At 28.1% G+C, this 20,872-nt stretch overlaps 1 protein-coding gene across 1 annotated transcript in view; it reads right to left on the bottom strand.

The window, feature by feature from the left end:
• Window positions 1–20,872, bottom strand: part of Sesn (Sestrin) — a 433,167-nt gene that overhangs the window by 130,618 nt on the left and 281,677 nt on the right. Inside the window, exon 2 of the mRNA XM_040719400.2 lies at window positions 17,418–17,594. Coding sequence (XP_040575334.2) covers window positions 17,418–17,594 — 177 coding nt within the window. The remainder of the gene's footprint in view (window positions 1–17,417; window positions 17,595–20,872) is intronic.

Below are 20,872 nucleotides of genomic sequence, written 5' to 3'. Positions count from 1 at the left end.
CATCAGTGTTACTTTTCGTCAGTCATGAGAACACGCACTATTGAGTGATTACTTTATATATAGGTGTTATCTTTTCAAGAATTAAAGAACATCAATGAGAGCTCTGAAGAATAAAAAAAGTCTTCATATTGCCAAATAGAACATTTTTTGCAACCCCTAAGGTCAGATTTTATCCAACTCTAACTATCCTCATATTTTTTCTTTTAATTCACTTTACCTATCAACAGACTGGGCATTAATGGTGATAGTCATGGCTTAGTATTACATATTTAATTCAATTTAAAGGCCACGATTATGAAAAGACAATAAAGTAACCCAATGTGACTCTTATTATAAGGTGAAGTAAAAATAAATCTCATTGACAATCAAAACAGTGCTCATATGACGGTAAGACTCGATGATTTCCATGATTCAATCCTGATTTTCGACAATGAGCCTTCCAGAGCATGATGTATCTTCAACAGAATCGACGAAACCAAAATATTATGTCATTGGCCGTTGCACACTATCAACAATGTCCACATTTTCCCCTGCCTGGCTTTTGTTTTTGGCCTTGTTCGAAGAGAAACTTGCAAAATATGGCAGATTTTCTCTTTGCTGGTATCCAGCTTTGACGACGGCTCAAAAAATTCTTAAATAATCACACAACTGTCTAAAAAGTTTTTTTAGTGCAAAACCTTATCTTTCGAATACTATCTAGCAACAACCGATCATCCTTTTGTACATATTACTAAAGCCATCTAATGGAAAAATAATAGATTTTATTTTACTATACATATTATTTGTATATTGTTGAGATAATCTGGTTTTCTTTTTCTTTTTTTCGTAGAATGGTAGAAAAAAAATCAATGAGATTGGTTTTTTATGATGTAAAAAAAAACCATATATATGTATACATACATAATGGTATAGCCCCCTGATATATTTTGTATGAAAAATAGCATTGTATAAAATTGACAGGAGGGAAAAAGGATATCCAAATGGGAGGGGGGAATACATCCGAGGAGGAAGAAGCTTTGGTTTCAATTTTCCGTGACAGAATCAAATTTGAGTCATTCTATAATGTATAGATCCCTCTTATATATGTATATATAAATATTGGTAATAATAGCACTAGGATATAAAACATTCCTTAGGGTGCGAGAACCACTGATCGTATTATTATTATTATTATTAAACCAACTTTCTTATTCTTTTTCTTAGAAAAATGCTTATTAGGTGGTTTGTATACATCATCCCCCTCCTCTTTTTAGATGACACTAATTTGTACTTGTGTTTCATAAAGAAAATAATATATATTTGTACATAGATGTATATTTTTAAAAAAAGCCACAAAGGAGAGTGAAAAACTAACACAAAAGATGAAGAAAAAAAAAAAGATGATAAAAGATAAGATGTCTTATCAAGGTGGACCATATCTTTTATGTATGTGAATATTATACTTTCGGAATATAAAAAAAATTCATGTAAAACGTTATGTTTTTTTTAACCTATTTATAAAAGTGACTTTTTTACGAAACAAATTGACAACCCCCCCACAACACTCTTTATTACAATATTTTTAATCATAAAAAGATCGTACCAACAAACAGAACTTCTTTATGATACACTAACAGCACAACTTGGAGCCCTTCCAAAAAAAACTATATGAAATTTATGACGTGATCTTTTTTTGTTGACTTTCACACTTGTAAAGCCTCATGAGAAAGACTGAATGCCTCTTTTTCTTTAAAAAAAAAAGCATACAAATCATTCTCCATGGACAATGCACAATGTATAGGGGGGAGGATTAAATGATGAATGATAAAATACAAATGTTCAGCATAATTTGTCCATATTATAAAAATTAATATTAATAATGTTTTGTGCAATTAGGGAATTCAATACGATTTGCAATTTGATTATTTTGCATTGAGTAACTTTTGACAAGTGTCTTACAATATGCATATAATATGTATTTAAGGGTGGCAAATGAAACTGTATCAGCATGTTGTGTGATCTATTGCACATTTGTTTATGTCCTTATGAGACGGGATGGGTGAAGAAATACCCCATTCAAAAATTTTTGCAAATAAGTTTGTCTTCATTATGTCAAAATTATACATTTTAAGTCGTGATTGTTGCTAAAAATATATTTATACATCAACATTTCTAACCAAGGAAAATTTCTGGGATATTTTTTTATAAAAAATATGGATAACTTGTTTGTAAATAGAAAAATAATCACTTATATCAAAATGTATAATATATAAAATAAAGAAATTTTATTAAAAAAACACAAAAATAAACCTATTAGCTTAAAATTAATAACCACACTTTTTTATGACCTCTGCTGCATCAATATAAAAACAATCTTAAACACAACTCAAAACTAGTAGGAAATCCACATTTATTTGTATAATTTAAATATATATATATACTATACTCAAGAATTTTAGCTAGCTAGAGGTGATTACTTTTATTTGATTTAAGGGACTTATATTGGTAGTAATACAGCTTTTCATATCAAATTTATCAATTTATTGTTCTCTTATTATGACAATCAATTTTGGGCTACTTTAAGTGCAATTTGAAACGCCTCCAAAAGATTAGAAATAATAATTTGTTGATAGAAATGGACGATAATTCGTCGATGAATACAAATGTAATCCACACTCCATTTTTAGAAAAGTCATTTTAGCTTGTTTTTGTGCTGATGGCCACATATGTAACATTGACGTGCAGTTAACGAACAAAATATAGCTGCTTTTGCATCTAAAGTTCAAAAATGTTAAATGAATCGAAGTAGCTCAATGGACATATTCAATCGCGTATATAATTATCTTGAATCAATGTGCAAAAGTTTGCTTCTCATTCGTTCCTAGAAACGGAAATATAATTTAGGTGTATGGACTTCAAAGAAGATTCCTAGGTCACATGAAGTAATTGTAGCAATATAATGTTTAATTATACTTAATTAGTCAAAAATGTCAATATCTTATCAATAGTTTTAGATATAGCTTAATAAACTCTATTTTATTTAATATATGTTCATATATTGGCTGTTATATGCCCCTTATTAAATACTCTCAATTTTTCATTTATTTATCACAAAGATCCATTTTTGCTACTTTATGTGATATTTGCGGCATCTCCAAAAGTTTGATAGTAATAACTTTTTCATAGAAACTGATGATAAGTGGTCGAAAAATACAATTGTAATCCATGCTCAAAAAATAAATATAATTCTAGATAATTAATGTGTTTACGGGGTGCATTTATTTATATTTATCTAAGTTACTTTCATCAAAATCTTCGAACTTACTAAAAATAAATAATAAGCTACATGTAAAACTACAGGAAATTCCCCGTATTAAATAATTTTTATAATAATAAAATAGAATAAATACCTCGTTGAAGTTTTAAGGGGGTAATATCAAAAAAAAATTCTGACGAAAAACTTAAAAATAAATTAACCCATCAAAAATCTAATCAGCAAACCAATATCTTTTTTAAAGACCACACATCTCCTGTTTATGTATGTAGTTAAAACAAAATAATGATAAGACCAAATTGTAAAAGTAAATAAAGACATCAAAACTAAATAATTTTTATCATTTTTATTCATCATAGCTTTTACAGAATAAGGGACAAGTGATGATAGAAGATGGTTGGTGTGCAATAATATTTGTTTTATTGCATAATATATTTGTAAATATATAGACATGGAGAGGCATATGTCAAAACAGCATTAAAGTCCTATAGCCTAATGACTCGAATAAAATGAAATATAATTATGATGAAATGATAATGTTCAAAGAAAAGCTAGCTCATCCTTCAGATTTCATAATTATAAACGGGATTGATTATCAAACACCCACACAAAAAAATAAAATTACTTTTTGCCTAATATAATTTTATTTCATACATACTTTTACATCTAAATTATAAAACCTCTAAAAAGAAGAAATTTAAGGATGTTATTCATGATTCAAATAAGCAAGATTTTTGAGGTATTTTAGGTCTATTGTTTGTCTTTCAAGTCAGCATGTTCCTAAATATATAAAACTAGTGATACTATCCGGCATAAGCAACATATTTACTGCATGATTTTGTAGTTTTTGTAGTTTTAATATTCAACCCTCATTAATGGATTACTATTATTTAATATTAAGTATATTACAAAATGTTATTTACAAAACGAATCATTATTTGGTATACTCTTCTCATCTCTGTAGTTGATTAGTTATAATTTAAATTTAATTAAAAAAAATACGCAAATGCTGAAAAATTTACAACTTTAGCCAAAAGTTTAAAATGTTGCTCAAATATTAGAAGTTTTGTTAGTATAATATATTTTTCTATAGGAACCAATTGAGAGGGTGAGAGAATGAAAATAGAAACAATGATTTTCATAAGATATAAACCACCCTAATATATAGTTATATATTTCTGTTTGTTTTTTAACAAAAGCACTGAAATTTAGTATAACTTAAAAAATTTATGTTTTATGTTAAGCTCTTTATTAAGCTTCGTTAAGACAACAACAAAACAAAAATTAAGATAACATATTTTTGTATATGCCTGAAATAGATAAAGCAAACTAAGTAAAATGAAATACAATATAAATTGGCCTCACACATCGAATCAATTACTTCCTTTTTTTGCAATTTTTTTTTGTATCTATATATTTTTTAATTGGAATATTCCGCAAGAAGAGTGAAAAGGTTTATACATACATTATGTTATCAATACATTTTGTACAATGATTTGATAAAAGATAAATTTATAAATGTATATATAAAAAATGTCAAAATATAGAGGCTGGGGGTTTTAAATCCAGAAACTTTAGGGAGAATATAAGTATATTAAAATATATTTACCAAAATTAATTTAGCAATTATTTTATTTTAGAGGAGAATAAATTGCTTAGTGTTTTGTTTTATAAGAATTATATTGTAGGTATGAAAAGAGCTAAATCTTATATAGTTGATGGGGTAGTGAAATTATCTCATATTGTCGCGAAAATTTACTCCAAAACTTTTTGGGATCTTTCAAGAAATCCAAATGTAGAAGGGAGAAGAAATATGCCGAACCGGGAAATTACCTTTAAATTAATTGGGCCAACAAATTACTTCTTTAATACCACTAATGCTTGCACTTCGAGAAAATTTGGATGATCACCCTTAATTTAAAAAGGACGCTACAATTGATATAATACGTCAAATATTAAAAATAAGTTATTCTTTAGAAATTTAAAGCACTCCTCAATTTTAGAAGAACATGCAATCAGAAAAAATATATTAATGGTTGATGATTTAAACTTAGAAAAATTGCTCAACGATGGTAAAATAAGATTTCCACTTGTTAATTTTTCAAAATGTTATTTGATGCCATGACCGTGACACGCTTCGATGGTACCCTAAACCTTTGATACAGCTATAAATTGAGTAGGGGAGCTACATACCGGATCTTTTAACACCAATTTAAGTTATCCAGCATTATTATCTATGGAGTTATTTACATCTTTGAGCGTGCGCCCGACACGGATATACACAAATATGCTGTCACTGCGTTCTTATTCTGAGGAGATCTCAAGGATTTGTATATTTTCTTATACAGTTTTGTAAATTGAATCTGATGAACTCACTTTCATCAATATTGATATCAAAGTTACCAATATATATAGGTCTACACTTGTTCCGGATTTTAAATTCCCACCCTCCAGATATATATGATTTTATATGTAGGGGCCCATAGTGAAGCTAATCACTCAAACCAAGCACCTCTAGTTTCAACTAGAGCCTCCAAACTAGCCATGAATCTGACACAGTCCTTTATGAAGAAATATTTGTACATATTGGCCACTTCCTTGAGAACAGAAACCAGCAACAGTGTTATACGTCAGTAACTCTCTCTCCGAGACGTCCCTAAAATAGTAGTCCAAGGGGTTCAGATTTGTCTAGCTAGGAGGCCAAATTTTCTTTGCCCAAAAACATCCACTTCTTAAAATGTTGGTTTTTCCGTAATAAATCCGGTTTTAATGAGACAATTTGTACAAACAGCACCTGTTTAAATTATAGTATGACACCAAAACTTTTAACATCAATATAAGCCCTCTATGATAATTATATATGGAGTTATTTGCATCCTTCGACGCGTGCAAGGCATGGAGGCATCTAATAATGGCTGCACGACTTTCATATTTGGAGGATATTTAAAATAATTTGTAATTTTTTGATATAGTATTGTCAGTTAAATCTGATAAGCACACTTTTATAAGCATAGACTTCAGGGTTGCCAAAATATTGAGGTTGTCACTTGTTCAGGATTTAAAATTCCCGCCCTGTATATTAAAGGTAGTTTGACAAGAAAATCATTATATTTCAATAAAACATTCCTACTATGTAGAGTACCTACTTATTCTACCCGGTATTCGAGTACTTTGTACACCCTCTTTTCCTTTAAAAAAAGTCACGTTTATTGATACCTACCTGCCTACATACACATATTAAAAAACTATAAATCATTTACCTTGTATTTATAGATTTTTTTTTTCCCTTTTGAATTCCTGACATTTATAAGTTAAAATACCATCATCATATTGGTACAGCTGAATGGAAAAAATTATGGAGAAGTAGGGGGGAGGCCAATTGGAGTCAGAGGATGGATTTTTATCCTATTTTTTTTTTTCTTTAGAAAAAAAAACTTAAATAGAACTTCTGTCATAATATCAAATGAAATAGTTTTTCGTTTAAAAGAAAATTTTTTTTTTGAATGACATAGGCTACCCTTTTATTTTTGTGTCAGAATAAAGAAATATTTTCTGAAAGAAGTGCCATATGCCACCAAATATTCAATACAAGACTTCACCATGTATTTGACTCTTTTTTCCTTTACATTAAAGTAAAAACTAGTGATTATAAAAAAAAATACCAAAGAAGATGCGATTATAGAAAAAAAATGTTTAATTTTTTAAATGATAGTTAAGAAATACCATTTTGCTATACATTTATACAAATTACAATTGATAAAATAAATTCCCTTCCTTTATAAAAAATAAATAATATTTGCATTAAATAAAGAAAGGCGATTCTTCTACCCGGCAAGCTTTTCCCAAGGCAAATTTTCCCAGGGCGAGTAATCCTGCGGTTAGCTTTCCTGTAGCAAAGTTTGCAAGGGCAAATTTTCTTATAACCTGTTACACAACTTATTCCCTTAAATTAAAATTATCTGCACTGACTGCATGTGTTAACGGCACTTTTGTTCACGCTTAATTTGTGTTGAATTTGTTTTTCTACGTTTTTAGCATTTTTTATCATAAACTATTTTATTACAATAGTTATAAAATAATTGGACTCAAATAAAAAAACCACATGGTCGTTTTTTTTGGATTAACGAATATATTTAATAATGTTTTTTTCATAACTTAGTAACCATTATTTTCTTAATAACGATTCCAGTAAAAATACCCGATACTTTGAATCCAATTAATCGTCCCGTCACTAGTAAAAACGTAAAAACCGACCAGAAGTAATAAAAAATATTTTTCTAAATATCCCATAAACAACCACACACAAGAAAATAGGGGAAAAACTATATCAAAAAAGTTAATATGTGCCAAATTGTTTAAAGAATAAATATATATTTGTTATTATCGTCAATGTCAGTATCAGGACAAATAATAATATTTTACAGCTATATTATATAATATTTGGTTTGAACAAAGTTTGCTGTCTTTAAGATATAGTACACACAGTGTGTATATCTCTTTGAATAGTAATAATAATAACTATAATAATATAAATAAAAGAAGCTTGGCTCCAAAAATATTTTGATAGCATCCTCCTATTTTGGCAGGACTTTTTAGACTGTATATTTATTTATATTCCAAGATAAGATTTAATAAATGTACATAATATATTTACTCCCATTTTCCTACTTTCTTTATAAAGGAGGGGGCTCCCCCCTTTACTCTTTTATCGAACCGCCCCTCTTCTATTTAAGCAAGGCTATGACTTGTTTAGAAAGGTCTTTATTCAATGTATATTTGCGCATTTTTTATCCAATAAAAATATTTATTTGATATTAGTTAATAGGCAGAAAATAATTATATATATTTTAATTTTATAACATTTATAGAACATACAATAGAGTGTTTTCACGTGACGTGACCAAGACGGTAGTTGGCCATTTTGAAAGCTTATTAAACAATCAAATTTTATTAGAATAAAATCATTTTTGTATTTTTCGAAAAATTGTGGAATTGTGGAGCTCCTGTTGGGAATAGCTGAATTAAGTATATATACAACTAGAATATAGTCGATTATAGTATATTATTCAATCTCTAACCTCAGTAAAAATGTTACATACAGAAAAACCTTTGTTTAGCAGAAAAAACTCTTTGATCGGAATGCTCCTAAGCAAAAAATATGAGTCTTGTTCTACAAAAAAAGTACTATGAATCGTGGGCAAGGATCAACGTGTTTGCGTAAGCAGCCCATGGTAAAATCGTGTCGACTTCTTTAATTGAGTTGCTAAAGCAATAAATCTAACTACGAATCACGCAAAATGTTCATTGTATTAGAAGCAGTACAAAATAATCGCTGAACAAGTTATGTAATCTAAGATATTTTTCAATAAATTTATTCAAATTTTCATATAGTATGACGTTAACATACGAAAGCATAATCTTTTCTTATTAAATTCCTAATGATAATATTAAAAAAAACAATGGAGGAGTAAAAGTCATGCAAATAAATAGAAAGGTATAATAAAACATATTTAATATCAAGGATTTGTTTTCCAAAATATCATTCCATATCAATTTGCCCATGAATTAATGAGCATTCCTCATTACCGAAATTGTACATTTTTTACTTTGCTGTATGTATTTTTTACGGGATGTGACGGGTTTTTTAAAACATGGGCAATATAACATAACACCAAAATATGTACTTGAATATTTTATTATAATTTTTTTTACGATGTCTAGTCTTGAAGATTTGGTCATGTTTGAAGAAATATATAAGCAGGCATCATCACCCTTGGAGACCTTCTCATGTCACATCCCTTTTTCATCTTTAAAAAAAAAAAAGACTATTGACTTTGAAATTACGTCTTATCTTTTTTTTTTATTAGCGTACAAAATTCCAATTTATCATACGATTTTATTTTTAAACTCTTTGGAATTTATGCTTGTGTTTTCCAGTTAAATTTTTTTAATTGATGTATGATACTTAATTGGGCCTCAATATTCCCTTTAAAATAAAATCTGTCTACTTTTACTTATATATTGTAACAATCAATTTTGGCTACTTTTAATGCAATTTTGTGTACCTCCAATGGGTTAATAAGAATTATTTTTGGATAGACATTGACGAATATTTGGTCGCGAAATATATGAATGTAATCCACACTTAATTTTGAGAAAAATAATTCAATTTTGCTTTTGCGTTGATGGGTTATAGAAGAATTTACTTAACTACATAGAGATTTTATATATTGAACGAAAAAAGTAATGGATGGGATAGCTTGATAAACATTTACCTAATATTGGTTGATAGAACAAAATTCACATATGATCTTTAGGTTTATAATGGGAGTTAATGTAAATTATCTAACTCTTACTGATGAATATTCATATGGATTGTATTAAAATTATTAAATAATGATTACGAAAACCATGGATTTTTGTGTTCTTTTCTCCTGAACTCATCATTCAATTTTAGTAAAACCAATGCCAAATAAGAGGTGAATAAAGACTAAGCTAATACTATTAAATATGATCCCCTTTGGCGTCAATGACGGCCGCAGACTCTATTTCGGAAACGGGAATAGATCTTGTTGTAACTCTCTTTTGCCATATTCAGGAATTCTTCCAGATGCTAGAAATCAGCTCATATATTGTGTAGCAGGAGGGATCTGTTGGTGTTTCACTCAAATGTGTTCCACATTAATAAGTCAGTGTAGTTGAGATACGGTGAGCTTGGAGGCCAAACACTGCGTCTAACAAAGTAAAATAAAAAAATTATCTGGCAGTCTGACCTCATCTTGTGATCAGCACAATTTTCACAATCCCCTCCAGACTCTCCAGACAAAAGGCTAATAGAGTTTTAAGAAGTTTACAATCCCTAACTTGTTTTTTCCGACACGGATCCCAACAAGGGCACTCTGCCTTATACACGATTGTGGAATAAATACTATGTTGATCGATACCTTTTTCTTTAACTGACGCCAGACACTTCTGGCTAGCCAACAAAGCAACAAACAGCTTCTTAGCTGCGCATGGTTCAGAGTTCGTAGTTAAACAACAACTGCACGTTGTATATTGTGAAACATTGCTTTAGTAATTAACCCCCTTTCACGGTTACAAAGAAGAATAAAAAATAAATAGTTACCAAATAAAAATTTGTAGAACAATAAACGAATCATAGGAATGCAATTTCATCTCCATTTTGAGAGGGGGAAAATTCCAACGGGATTATCAGTGGCGTGCATATACAACCATATATAAAAAAGAAGTATAAAATATGTTAGATACTTCACCATCCATGATAAGGATCTAGATAAACCACACACGTAAGGATACAATATATAAAAAGTCTCAAGATAAATCTTGAAACACATTTTTGGTTATATATTTTTTTTCTTCTTTTTGGTGGTAAAAGTCTTAATTAGTAGAATGTATAATGGATAATAAATACAACAATTGTTGGTCTGATAAGATAAAAATTATCTTTTTATGTATAAAAAGATATGATTGTTTATAGAAAGGATTTATGTCTATACAATACAAATAATTATATACATTTCACTTTAATTGTAATAAATGCAAAATTGTATAAGATATATGCATGTACAATTTTAACATCTGTTATCAGGATATTGGGTCAAATAATTATCAATTCTCTAAATGTAGTAAAAATATATAGAGATTTGGATCTTTTGAATGAAAAAATTAGTTTAAAAAAATGTACATATATATCTCAAAATATATGAATAAGAGATATATAAAATGAGAGACATAAGACTAATTAAGCTATAAAAAGTCATTTATATATCTCTCTCTCTTTGCATTGCCCTATTGATAAAAAAATGTATAGGCTGAGGAATAAGTTTGTAAATATATTTTTTAGTATTTTTTATAAAATTAATTTATTTTTTTTAAACTTTTGCTCGAAGTAGAAAACCCTTTGACTGGGTAAAATGGCGAAGACGAAAAGGCCCATAGGGAGAGAAAACAAAGTTGTTCATCATTGAAGACATCCACAACGCCTAAAATGACCGTATTTTTGGGAAAACCATTGACACCATGTCTTTCGAGCACTGTATCATCACCAGCTATCATAAGCAGCCTATTGTCATGGTCTGGGCGGTTATTATGTCAGACGGGAAGAAGATGCCCTCATTGTCATTGAGAAGGATGTGAAGATCTACCAACACGTCTACAAGGCCATGTTAGTGGACAAAATCCTTCTCTGGCTTACATCTTCAGCTAAGACAAGGCACCCTCTCACACTTCGATACATGTACTGTACTCATGAAAATCAAATTCAAAGAGCTTTTGGGAAAAAAAAAATTGTGGTGTCCTATCACACCTGACCTAATACCATGAACTTTATTATATGAGCCGTTCTTCAGGCCAAGCACCGCCCCTCCAAGGACATTCTGAAGCGTGGCTTCGTCCAGTAAGGAGCCAATACCTCTGAAAAAACTCTCAGTATTCCCTTTTCGTCTCCGTAATGGAATCCGAGCACAGGGTTTCTATTTCGAACAAAAGTTTTTTAGAATTAATTTATATTTCAATTTGATTATTTAAATTTATAAACTATAATTAATATATCTTCACAAACTTTTTCCACTCCCTGTATACTCTGACATTATTTTTGTCAAAGAGGTTAATTAATACTCATTAGTATTAACATACTAGTAATAATGAACAGGCGTACAAAAACTCCAAATAGTGTATTAACTGCACACATGTATTAAGGTCCTAAATTGTAAATTACAAGCTATTTTCACATAATTATATTGCTATAGAGAAATAACATCAAAAGCAATTTGGCAAAATGTTTATTAAAATTTTAAATTGATATTTTTTGTAAAAGATTTTCATCTCCTTTCATGTTGATAGCCTTTTTTTTTCTTTTTCTTTTTTTGAGGAGGGGATTCTTTTTTGCTCTAAGTCTCCTCTCTTCTCTTCATCGCATTTTCTTTTATCTTTATTGAAAAGATCAAATAATAAAAGTTTATTTAATCTATTTAGTGTGAGAGGGGATAAACAAAAAAAAATACACACATACTCTGAAGAGACATGTTCGTAATTGAATAAATAAGAAAAAGACAACACGTCACGTTTAATTGAAAATCTTCCGTCTTCACATCTCTATTCTCCGACGTATACAGTAGGATACATCCAACCTAACTCATAATATGTTTTGGAATCATTACCGAAAATGAATATGTCAGAAAACAAATTTTGATTTAAACATTTTTTTTTCGGAGAAAAAAAATAACAATATTTTTTTAATGATAAAAGATGCATAAAAAAAACTTAAAAATATTCAAAATTTCAATTGCAATTAACACCTACATGAATATGGACACATGAAATAAAAATTCAACATGAAAATTCGATACATTACTCAGTATCACTACTACCAAGATGAAAAGACGGAGCAGGGGGTCAAAAACAGTTGCTGTTTATGGGCACAATACAGTATCGAATGCAACAGCAAAGCGGTAGGTCCAATAATTCCAGTTTTGGTACTATGGACGTCGAAAATGGTGACAAAATAATGGAAATCGTCAAGTTGAACCGTCATGTGAGCACTAATTCCAATGCCCAGGAACGAAAAACTAGACAGAAACTGTTTGGAACCCTTAAATTTGATAATCATTAATTTTATTGTGAAAAAAAAGAAGAAAAAAAACCTCACGCTTTTTAGTTCGCATGTTATAATACTTATACTCGTTTATGTTAAATAAAAGTTGTAATGTCTGTGTATAAATTACTGCTTTAATAAGCAAATGGTACAATTTGCGATTTCTTTGTCCGAAAACGCATTATTTAATTACAACATTGGCTATTCTAATTACCCACTATACATTGACAATATAATTTCACTTTGATTTCTTAAAATTACATGATTTATATGTATTTATGAGTAATAAATCTGTAAGCATTTGAACTCTATAAAATTTACTAGAGAATGTTTATATTTTTGTAATTACCTCCACCAACAAAGTTGAACAGAGGTTATGTTTATGCCTTTGTTTGTCTGTTGGTAATAAGGATAACTGCACAAGTTACTCATCAATTATAATTTAACTTGATATTAAGATAGAAATATATGGCCAAAGAAAAGAGCCGTTAAATTTAAAGAGGTCCAGATAATAAGTCATCTTACCACAAAACGTTCAAATTCTATAATCTACTATAACTTTCGAGCATATTGAGGCAGTGAGCTCAAACAGATTTACTTATGTAGATTTAATATAGAAAAAAAATCAATTTAGGCTAAATTGACATTGGCAAAGGTTTTCCCTCTATAAAGTGCCGAATATAAAAATAGTCAATAAGTATCCCATTAATATATTGATAATCTATGGAAAATTCAATGGTTTTATGGTTTGCATTGCAAGTATTGTAATTCCTTCATTAAAAAAAATATTCATCTCATTCTTTGGTTGCAACACGTACAAATTTCTGATACTAGTTACAATTTGTACAAATATGCAACTTGAACACATCATAAATGAACAATAATTACAAAGGTCTTTTTTGTGTAGGCATATAGCGTTTGAAGGCCTTTTTGCAAATTAAAAATTTGATTTATGGCAAAAATATCAATAAAAACAGTAAAAAAGTTTCTTTCGGGAAAAACGAAACATTTTAATAATCTACACAGGATAATTTATATTCATGAAATAAAGCTCTTAATACTTGCAATAAAGAGGGGGGGCGAATGAGGGGGATATACTAGTACATATATATATATTTATATGTTTTTAAATAAATACCATTTATTATTGGTAATACAATAAATCAAAAAAAAATATATATATATATTTATATCTTTTTTAAACACAAAATCTCTTTTAATTTTTCGTTAAAAAAAATACAGTTATAATAATGGCCATGTTCATAAATTTTTTTCCCTAAAAAGAAATTACTATTTTTGGTAATTAATAGAGTTAATCACTCTTTTTATACAACGAAAGTGACTAACATCTTAACAAATTTTAAATATGTATATTTTTCATACAAAAAAAAATAGGCGTTGATTCCTGGGAATCATTAGACCTCAAAATGAACACTTACAGGAGTAATATATAATAATATTTACAATGAAAACTCAATTTCAAGCTCCTAAAAATGATTTTTTGAGTTGTTTTTTTACGACTTTTTTTTTTTTGCTCTTTAGAATATGTTTAAGTGTAATAAGTTTCAAATTAAATAAATTCTTTGTGAGTGCCACAGCACCCGTAAGTAATTATAAAAAGAAAAAAAAATGTCCCACCTTTTTTTGAGGGTATTAAATTTCAAGTAAAAAAAAGCTTTTTTGAGGCATAACTTTTTTATAGCTTTTTTCACCTCCCCGCCCCTTTATCCCCTTTTTCAGGCATTGATAAATTTTTTTTCAATAATACAAAATCTTATTTCACATAAAATATTTAAGGTGTAAAAATTGTTGCTGAGATATATTTTTTTAATAAAGGGTTTCCACTGATTTTATAGATTGCATCATTATTGTTGGAGGCTCAAAGTTGATATTTTTACAACATCAAACGGACAAGTTTGCAATAAATATTGAAAAAAATCCATTAAATATCTTTATGAAGCGAAATAGTACTAAAAATTTGCATTAAATACTACTTGATGCTAATAATAAGTAGTGATATCAAAATAGAAACCAAGTTATATCAACCGAAAATTCTTAAAAATTACTAGATTGCTACAATTTTTCATGACGAACGAGAAAAGTCGGATAGTTTAAGAAAAATATTTTATTCTTTCCATTGTAATAGGTAAAATTGATTACCAACATGAAAATAAGATTGTATAACGACTATTGTTGGATTGGTCTACGCACACCATAAATACTGCAGTCCAATCAGTGTGTTTCCGATAAAATTTGGTAGTTATAGAAAATATCCTTATCGGTCTTATATGCTAACTTCAACAACTAAATTACGGTAGTTTTAACTACAATATTTCAGATTGTTCATAACCTCTTTCAAAGAGACAAGATGTATGGCTAAAACGTATAATAATTACTTATAGGTATCATTAATAATTTTCTTCGTTTTTATATTCTTCCATTCCCACTAGGAGTGAAAGAAACAAAAAGATAGGTAGGGCTGAAAGACCAACTTATTGAAACCGTAGAATGGTAAAAAAGATCGGACTAATGAAAACAAAAACAGAAAGCGCGGCAAAAAAAAAAAGGACTAGGACTGATCCAATCGATTTAAGAAATTTTTTAATACATTTGAGGGTCAGAGATTTATAAAAGTCGCCAAAAGAAGAATTTATTTTGATAGCTGGTTCCATTTTGACGTGGTCTAAAATTCCTCTATTTTCTTGCTTAGGTCCCCAAAACAACCCACATAAAATTGCTGACATCACATGAAAATGTTCTACATATGTAAATACAAACTGTTAAGCTACGGGTATAAATGAATTATGGTTTGAGCATCATACGACGGTCAAACATATTGTTTGTAGCAGAAAAATAATATTAAATATTAATATGAACCAGTGACAAATGAATCATCGTCTTCAAGAACCATCAAATATATGTGAAACGATAAATCATGATGATAAAACATTTAATCATACATATATTTGAGTATATGTATATCATATATGGTACACCAGATCCATGGTATATCATCATAACCATGATAAATTAAAAAGAAAGAAAAGGCTCATATTTCATTTGTATCAAAACTCGCTTTGAATGATTATTTTTATCCTTATATAATAATGTTTTAAGAATTTATGCAAATTGCGTGGTATTCAAACATAAAACTGACCTGCGGCAAATAACATATGTGAAATATATTTTACTCCTATATTTATGAGTAAAACAATTTGAAAATTATCAACATGAGATAAACTGAGTAGATCATTATTATTTTTTTATATAAAATTGATTTTCTAAAACTAATTATAAATTAACTACAAAATTTGACAATTTTTAAAATAATATGTAATAATTTGACCAAAATTTGTGTTTTTTAACAAAATATTCTGCAAATAATTTTACATGAATTTTTTTTCTATACAAATTAATGGTAGTTTTGTATTATTTTTTTTTTTTTTAAATGTAAATTTGATATTTTAATATATATATGAGTAGCATTTATACCCGATATTGCCTGGAGTAATGTGGAGTTGGCTATAAGACAAATTTTACTGTAATTATATATATTATAACTCCCCAATTAATCCTAAGAGTTAATCTCCGGTTTTCATGCGCACAATTACGTTTAATTACTCAAGACTTATATCAATTCAAATGACGTGTTCTGTTTTCAAAAATGAAAGAATTATAATAAGAGTTTGAGATAAAATATTAATAGGGGAAGATGACTGATGAATACTTTAGTTTTAAGAGCTCTCACTAATAAAAACAAACAAAATTCATTTTAGCATACTAGTGTTACATTTAATTCAAATCTTAACATAGGTATACTGAAAATGCACATGAATTATGATATACAAATACATAAGACACCAATAAATAAAAACAAACAGTGAATGTGACTACGTTTCTATTTATATAGAAAGAAAAATTGGTGTTCGAAATTGACAATTTTTACGAAGAATTTCATTTCATTAAACATTTCTTAGAAATTTACTACTACTTTTGTCTGGTACATACAAAATTATCAATTTTACAGTTTCATTATTTTTGTGAGTTTCTGCTCTCAAATAGTAACTTTGTTCTTTGTGTAGTTTGTTCAATTTTTATTTAACTTTTTTTGCTTATAATCTACATAAAAAAAATTGTAAAATTTTGCCTTTTTAGTGTACTTATAGCAAAATTTGTAAGTACAATATACTTAACTAGTTATTTTATTTTTAATTAACATCCTACCTATTTCAAATTTACAATTTAATAACATTAAATTTTGTATTTATTTTATTATTCCATCATTAAGATTTGCATAGTTTTTTTTCTCCTTCTTTCAAGACTTAATTACCTTAAATCTCAATTGTAATTTGTTAGGTGATTATTTTTTTCTACTTTTGTAGAACTATTATTTGTATTTTATGAGTAATATTTTTTTTAAATTTGTTAATTTCGGACAAATTAGATTACATTTTTCTAAATTTTTTTAAAGAGTATTTTACTTATCAAAAAGATATATATGTATATCGTTAGTAATTCAAATTTATAGAACTGAAAAAATAATACACTTACCATAATTGCGATATAATGGCGATCGGATGCGGAGAGAGGACCAGCCCCACGTGATATAAGGTAATGATGGATTTTTAAAAAACATTTGCTATATTTGGGATGAACACTCATGGTTTTCCACATGGGTGTGAGTAAATCATTTTCCAAATAACTCGTTGTTGAGGGCTCTGGCAGTCGCTGTAAAAAAAAAACAGATATAAATTTATTTATGCAGTAAGAAAAAATAAAATAATAGTAAAAACAAAAATTAAAAAAATTGATACCTGTCCAAATTATATTTTAAATCATTTACACATACAAACTGTTATTTCATAAATATATTTCTGTCAATTATAGGCTTTGTATTTAAATTTATATATGCAAAGGGGGTTAAGATAGCCCCGAGTGTGTACTATACTATATCTAATTTGATTTATACGACTTAATTTAGCTACAGTATGATTGTTCCAATAAATTTTATCAATTTTTCATTTTCTGCAATTTGCAGTGTTTCCAAAGGATAAATAAGATTAATTATTTGATAGAAGATCATTAGTCGAAAAAAATAAATAATAATATATGTAGTAAAAAGAAATCTATCATTTGTCCATTGGATGGCTTTAGTAATGTGTATCTCGCCTTGTATAAGTGCAATTGGAGTACACTAAATGGTGTTAGAAAGATAAGACTTCCGACTAAAAATCATTATTTGACATATTTTTGATTTTTTGACTCTTAGCAAACTGTGAACAGTTCTTAACAGGTTTGTTTGAGCACGCGTCAAATATGGAAACCAGGAAAGAGAAAATGTGAATATTGTTTATGGTCCTGATACTGTAACCGGAAAGCATTTGATATTTTGGTTTACTCGATTCTGTTTCATTAATTTTGATGTCAATGGTGCACCAAGGAAGGTTAATTATCAAAAAATTTGATGATCATCGTTAAATCACTGTTTCAATTACCAAGATAATTAGCACTCATGCATTTTATAAATCCTCAAAAATAGTATATTTATTTTTACCACATTTATAATGTATAAATTCAATTTTTATAAAAATATTCATAACTTGCTTTTTTGGTGACAGGCCACATATATATTTTTATAATTGTAGTAGTAATACGCATATAAAGAATAAAAAATTACATAATAATAACAACTCTAGACAAAGTGTTTGTATATGAATATATAAGTGTACTATTATTACTGGTTTTTTTCTTCAAAATGCAGCTGTCAAATAGAAGATTTCACTATTGAATATAAGTGAAAATTATATACATACATATTTGAGACAATCATCTCTCAAAAGAGAAAAGAAACAAGAATAGTGCTGAACAATAAGCTTTTTAACAAAGTGTTTTGACAGTGGAGCTCGTAGAATATTTTAAATCCTATTATATATACAAATATATTATTTAGGTTGTACTTATGTAAATGTGGGGAATTTGAGCAAGTTACTTTAAAAAAGAAATGAACCTTTGCATTTTAAATAAAGAGTTTAAGAGATTTTCTATCCATTAATTGTTCTATATATATTTCTTTTTTATTAATATGAATCCAATAACATCAAATAATTAAAAAGAAAAGAATTTTATCAATCCTGTATATGTGGCTTGTCAACACAAAAACATGTAAGAATGAATTTTATCAAAATTGAGTGTATATTTCGTTTGTATTCTTCGACAATTACTGTCGATCTATTGTTTTACCTAATCTCCAAATTTCACTTCAAGTATTTAAAATTGATCGTCACGTAAAAAAAATGATAAATTGATATTCTTTAGAGTTTAATGTCGGGGCAAATATAATGGTTTTTAACTATAGTTAAAAATCTTGAATATTTTAACTCATGCCACAAGCTTCAATACAGAGCTCAGCACAAGCTCTATGAAATATTGGCCAAAAAATAAGGATTTTCTTCTTTTCTTGATTTATATTCAAGATTGTTCTTATGTTGACACACCACATATATAGTATTCAAATAATAATAATAATAGTAGATCAAATCGTTAATATAATATTAATGAATAGTTGGGATTTACAATAACTATAGATATACATATTATAATTGAAATCGGCACTAGTACATTCATTTTGTAGATATTCAACTTGCACACTTTCCAAGCATGGACAGAGTATCGAAACTGCCTGAAAAATTGGTTCATATTATATACCATAATGTGTGAGGCTGCCCTTGGTTATGACTAACATTTTTATTATTTTTGAACCATTGTTTGATTTTATTAATAAAAAGTTTTGAAACGATAAACTGTATCACGGAAAAACCCTGACTAATCCAATTCGGACTATATGAAGGACATTGCGATACTAAATATATCATTTCAGTACAGGGATTTTGCAGTTTTGAGTTATTATATATATTTTTTAGGAATGGTTGAAATAAGCATTCAAAATTATTTATTTATTTAGTGCGTCAACATAAAAACAATCTTGAACAAAAATCAAGAATTTAAAAAAATGTCAAATATAATTTTTTACATCATATATTGTACATAGAGCCCAATATTTGATAAGCATTTGACCCCAATAGGTTTTTTTAAACCTTGCTTAGTAAACAGTACAGTTTTCGGTATCCCAAATTTTATAAATTTACTTTAAATCTGTTTAAAATGGATTTCATTGCTATAAATTTGTCTAATGCTTCTGAAACATCTTTCAAAATCAATGACATTTTTTTTACTTTAATTTGATTAATTCCTTCATCTTAAAGTCGTTCTTTTTCTTTGTCTATTTCCCTTGTCTTCAATTTATAGTATACAGGAGGATGTTAAAAATGTAATATCAGGTGTTATTCTATATATATCAGTCATTTTCATCAAAATTAGTGACTAATTTTTAATACCAAATTTAATTTTGAATTTAAATATTTTATAGAAGTTTTTATCAAAAATAATACTATGTTATTTTATGTATAATAATCACAAGCTATATCCTGTTGATACCCCCATATTATGTTGTTAAGATTAATTAACCTAATTTTGAGTCTTTGTCAACTGTATATTACAAAATAAAATTCGTTCAGTAATTGGTTTAAAATTTAACCTCGGTTTATGAACCACGTCGAAAAAGGATGGTCACTAACGGAACGTTAAAAATAACCTATTGGGTTCTAACTTTTCCATTGAAATGATAAATGATTACTACTTTAAGTGAAATTTGCGGCACCTCCAAATGACGAATTATAATATTTTGTTGTATTAAATTGATGATGAATAATTCGTCAAATAATACAAATGTAACCAAACAAGATTTTGAAAAAAAGTTTCATTCTAGCTTGCTTTTGTTTTGAGGGCCAATATATAAATATACATTACTTTCTATTCTTTAAACGCGTTCAACCGAGTTCTTTAATAGGAGAAGGGATTTCTCTTAGTAAGATGCTAGGGGGATCTCCCCTCTCTTATAAACCCCAATTTTGGTTTTAGTGGGGAATAGTACATAACTACTATGTAAT

Source organism: Lepeophtheirus salmonis, chromosome 9 (genome assembly GCF_016086655.4).
Source record: "Lepeophtheirus salmonis chromosome 9, UVic_Lsal_1.4, whole genome shotgun sequence".
Lineage (NCBI taxonomy): Eukaryota > Metazoa > Arthropoda > Copepoda > Siphonostomatoida > Caligidae > Lepeophtheirus > Lepeophtheirus salmonis.
This window is presented reverse-complemented; position numbering and strand designations above follow the sequence as displayed.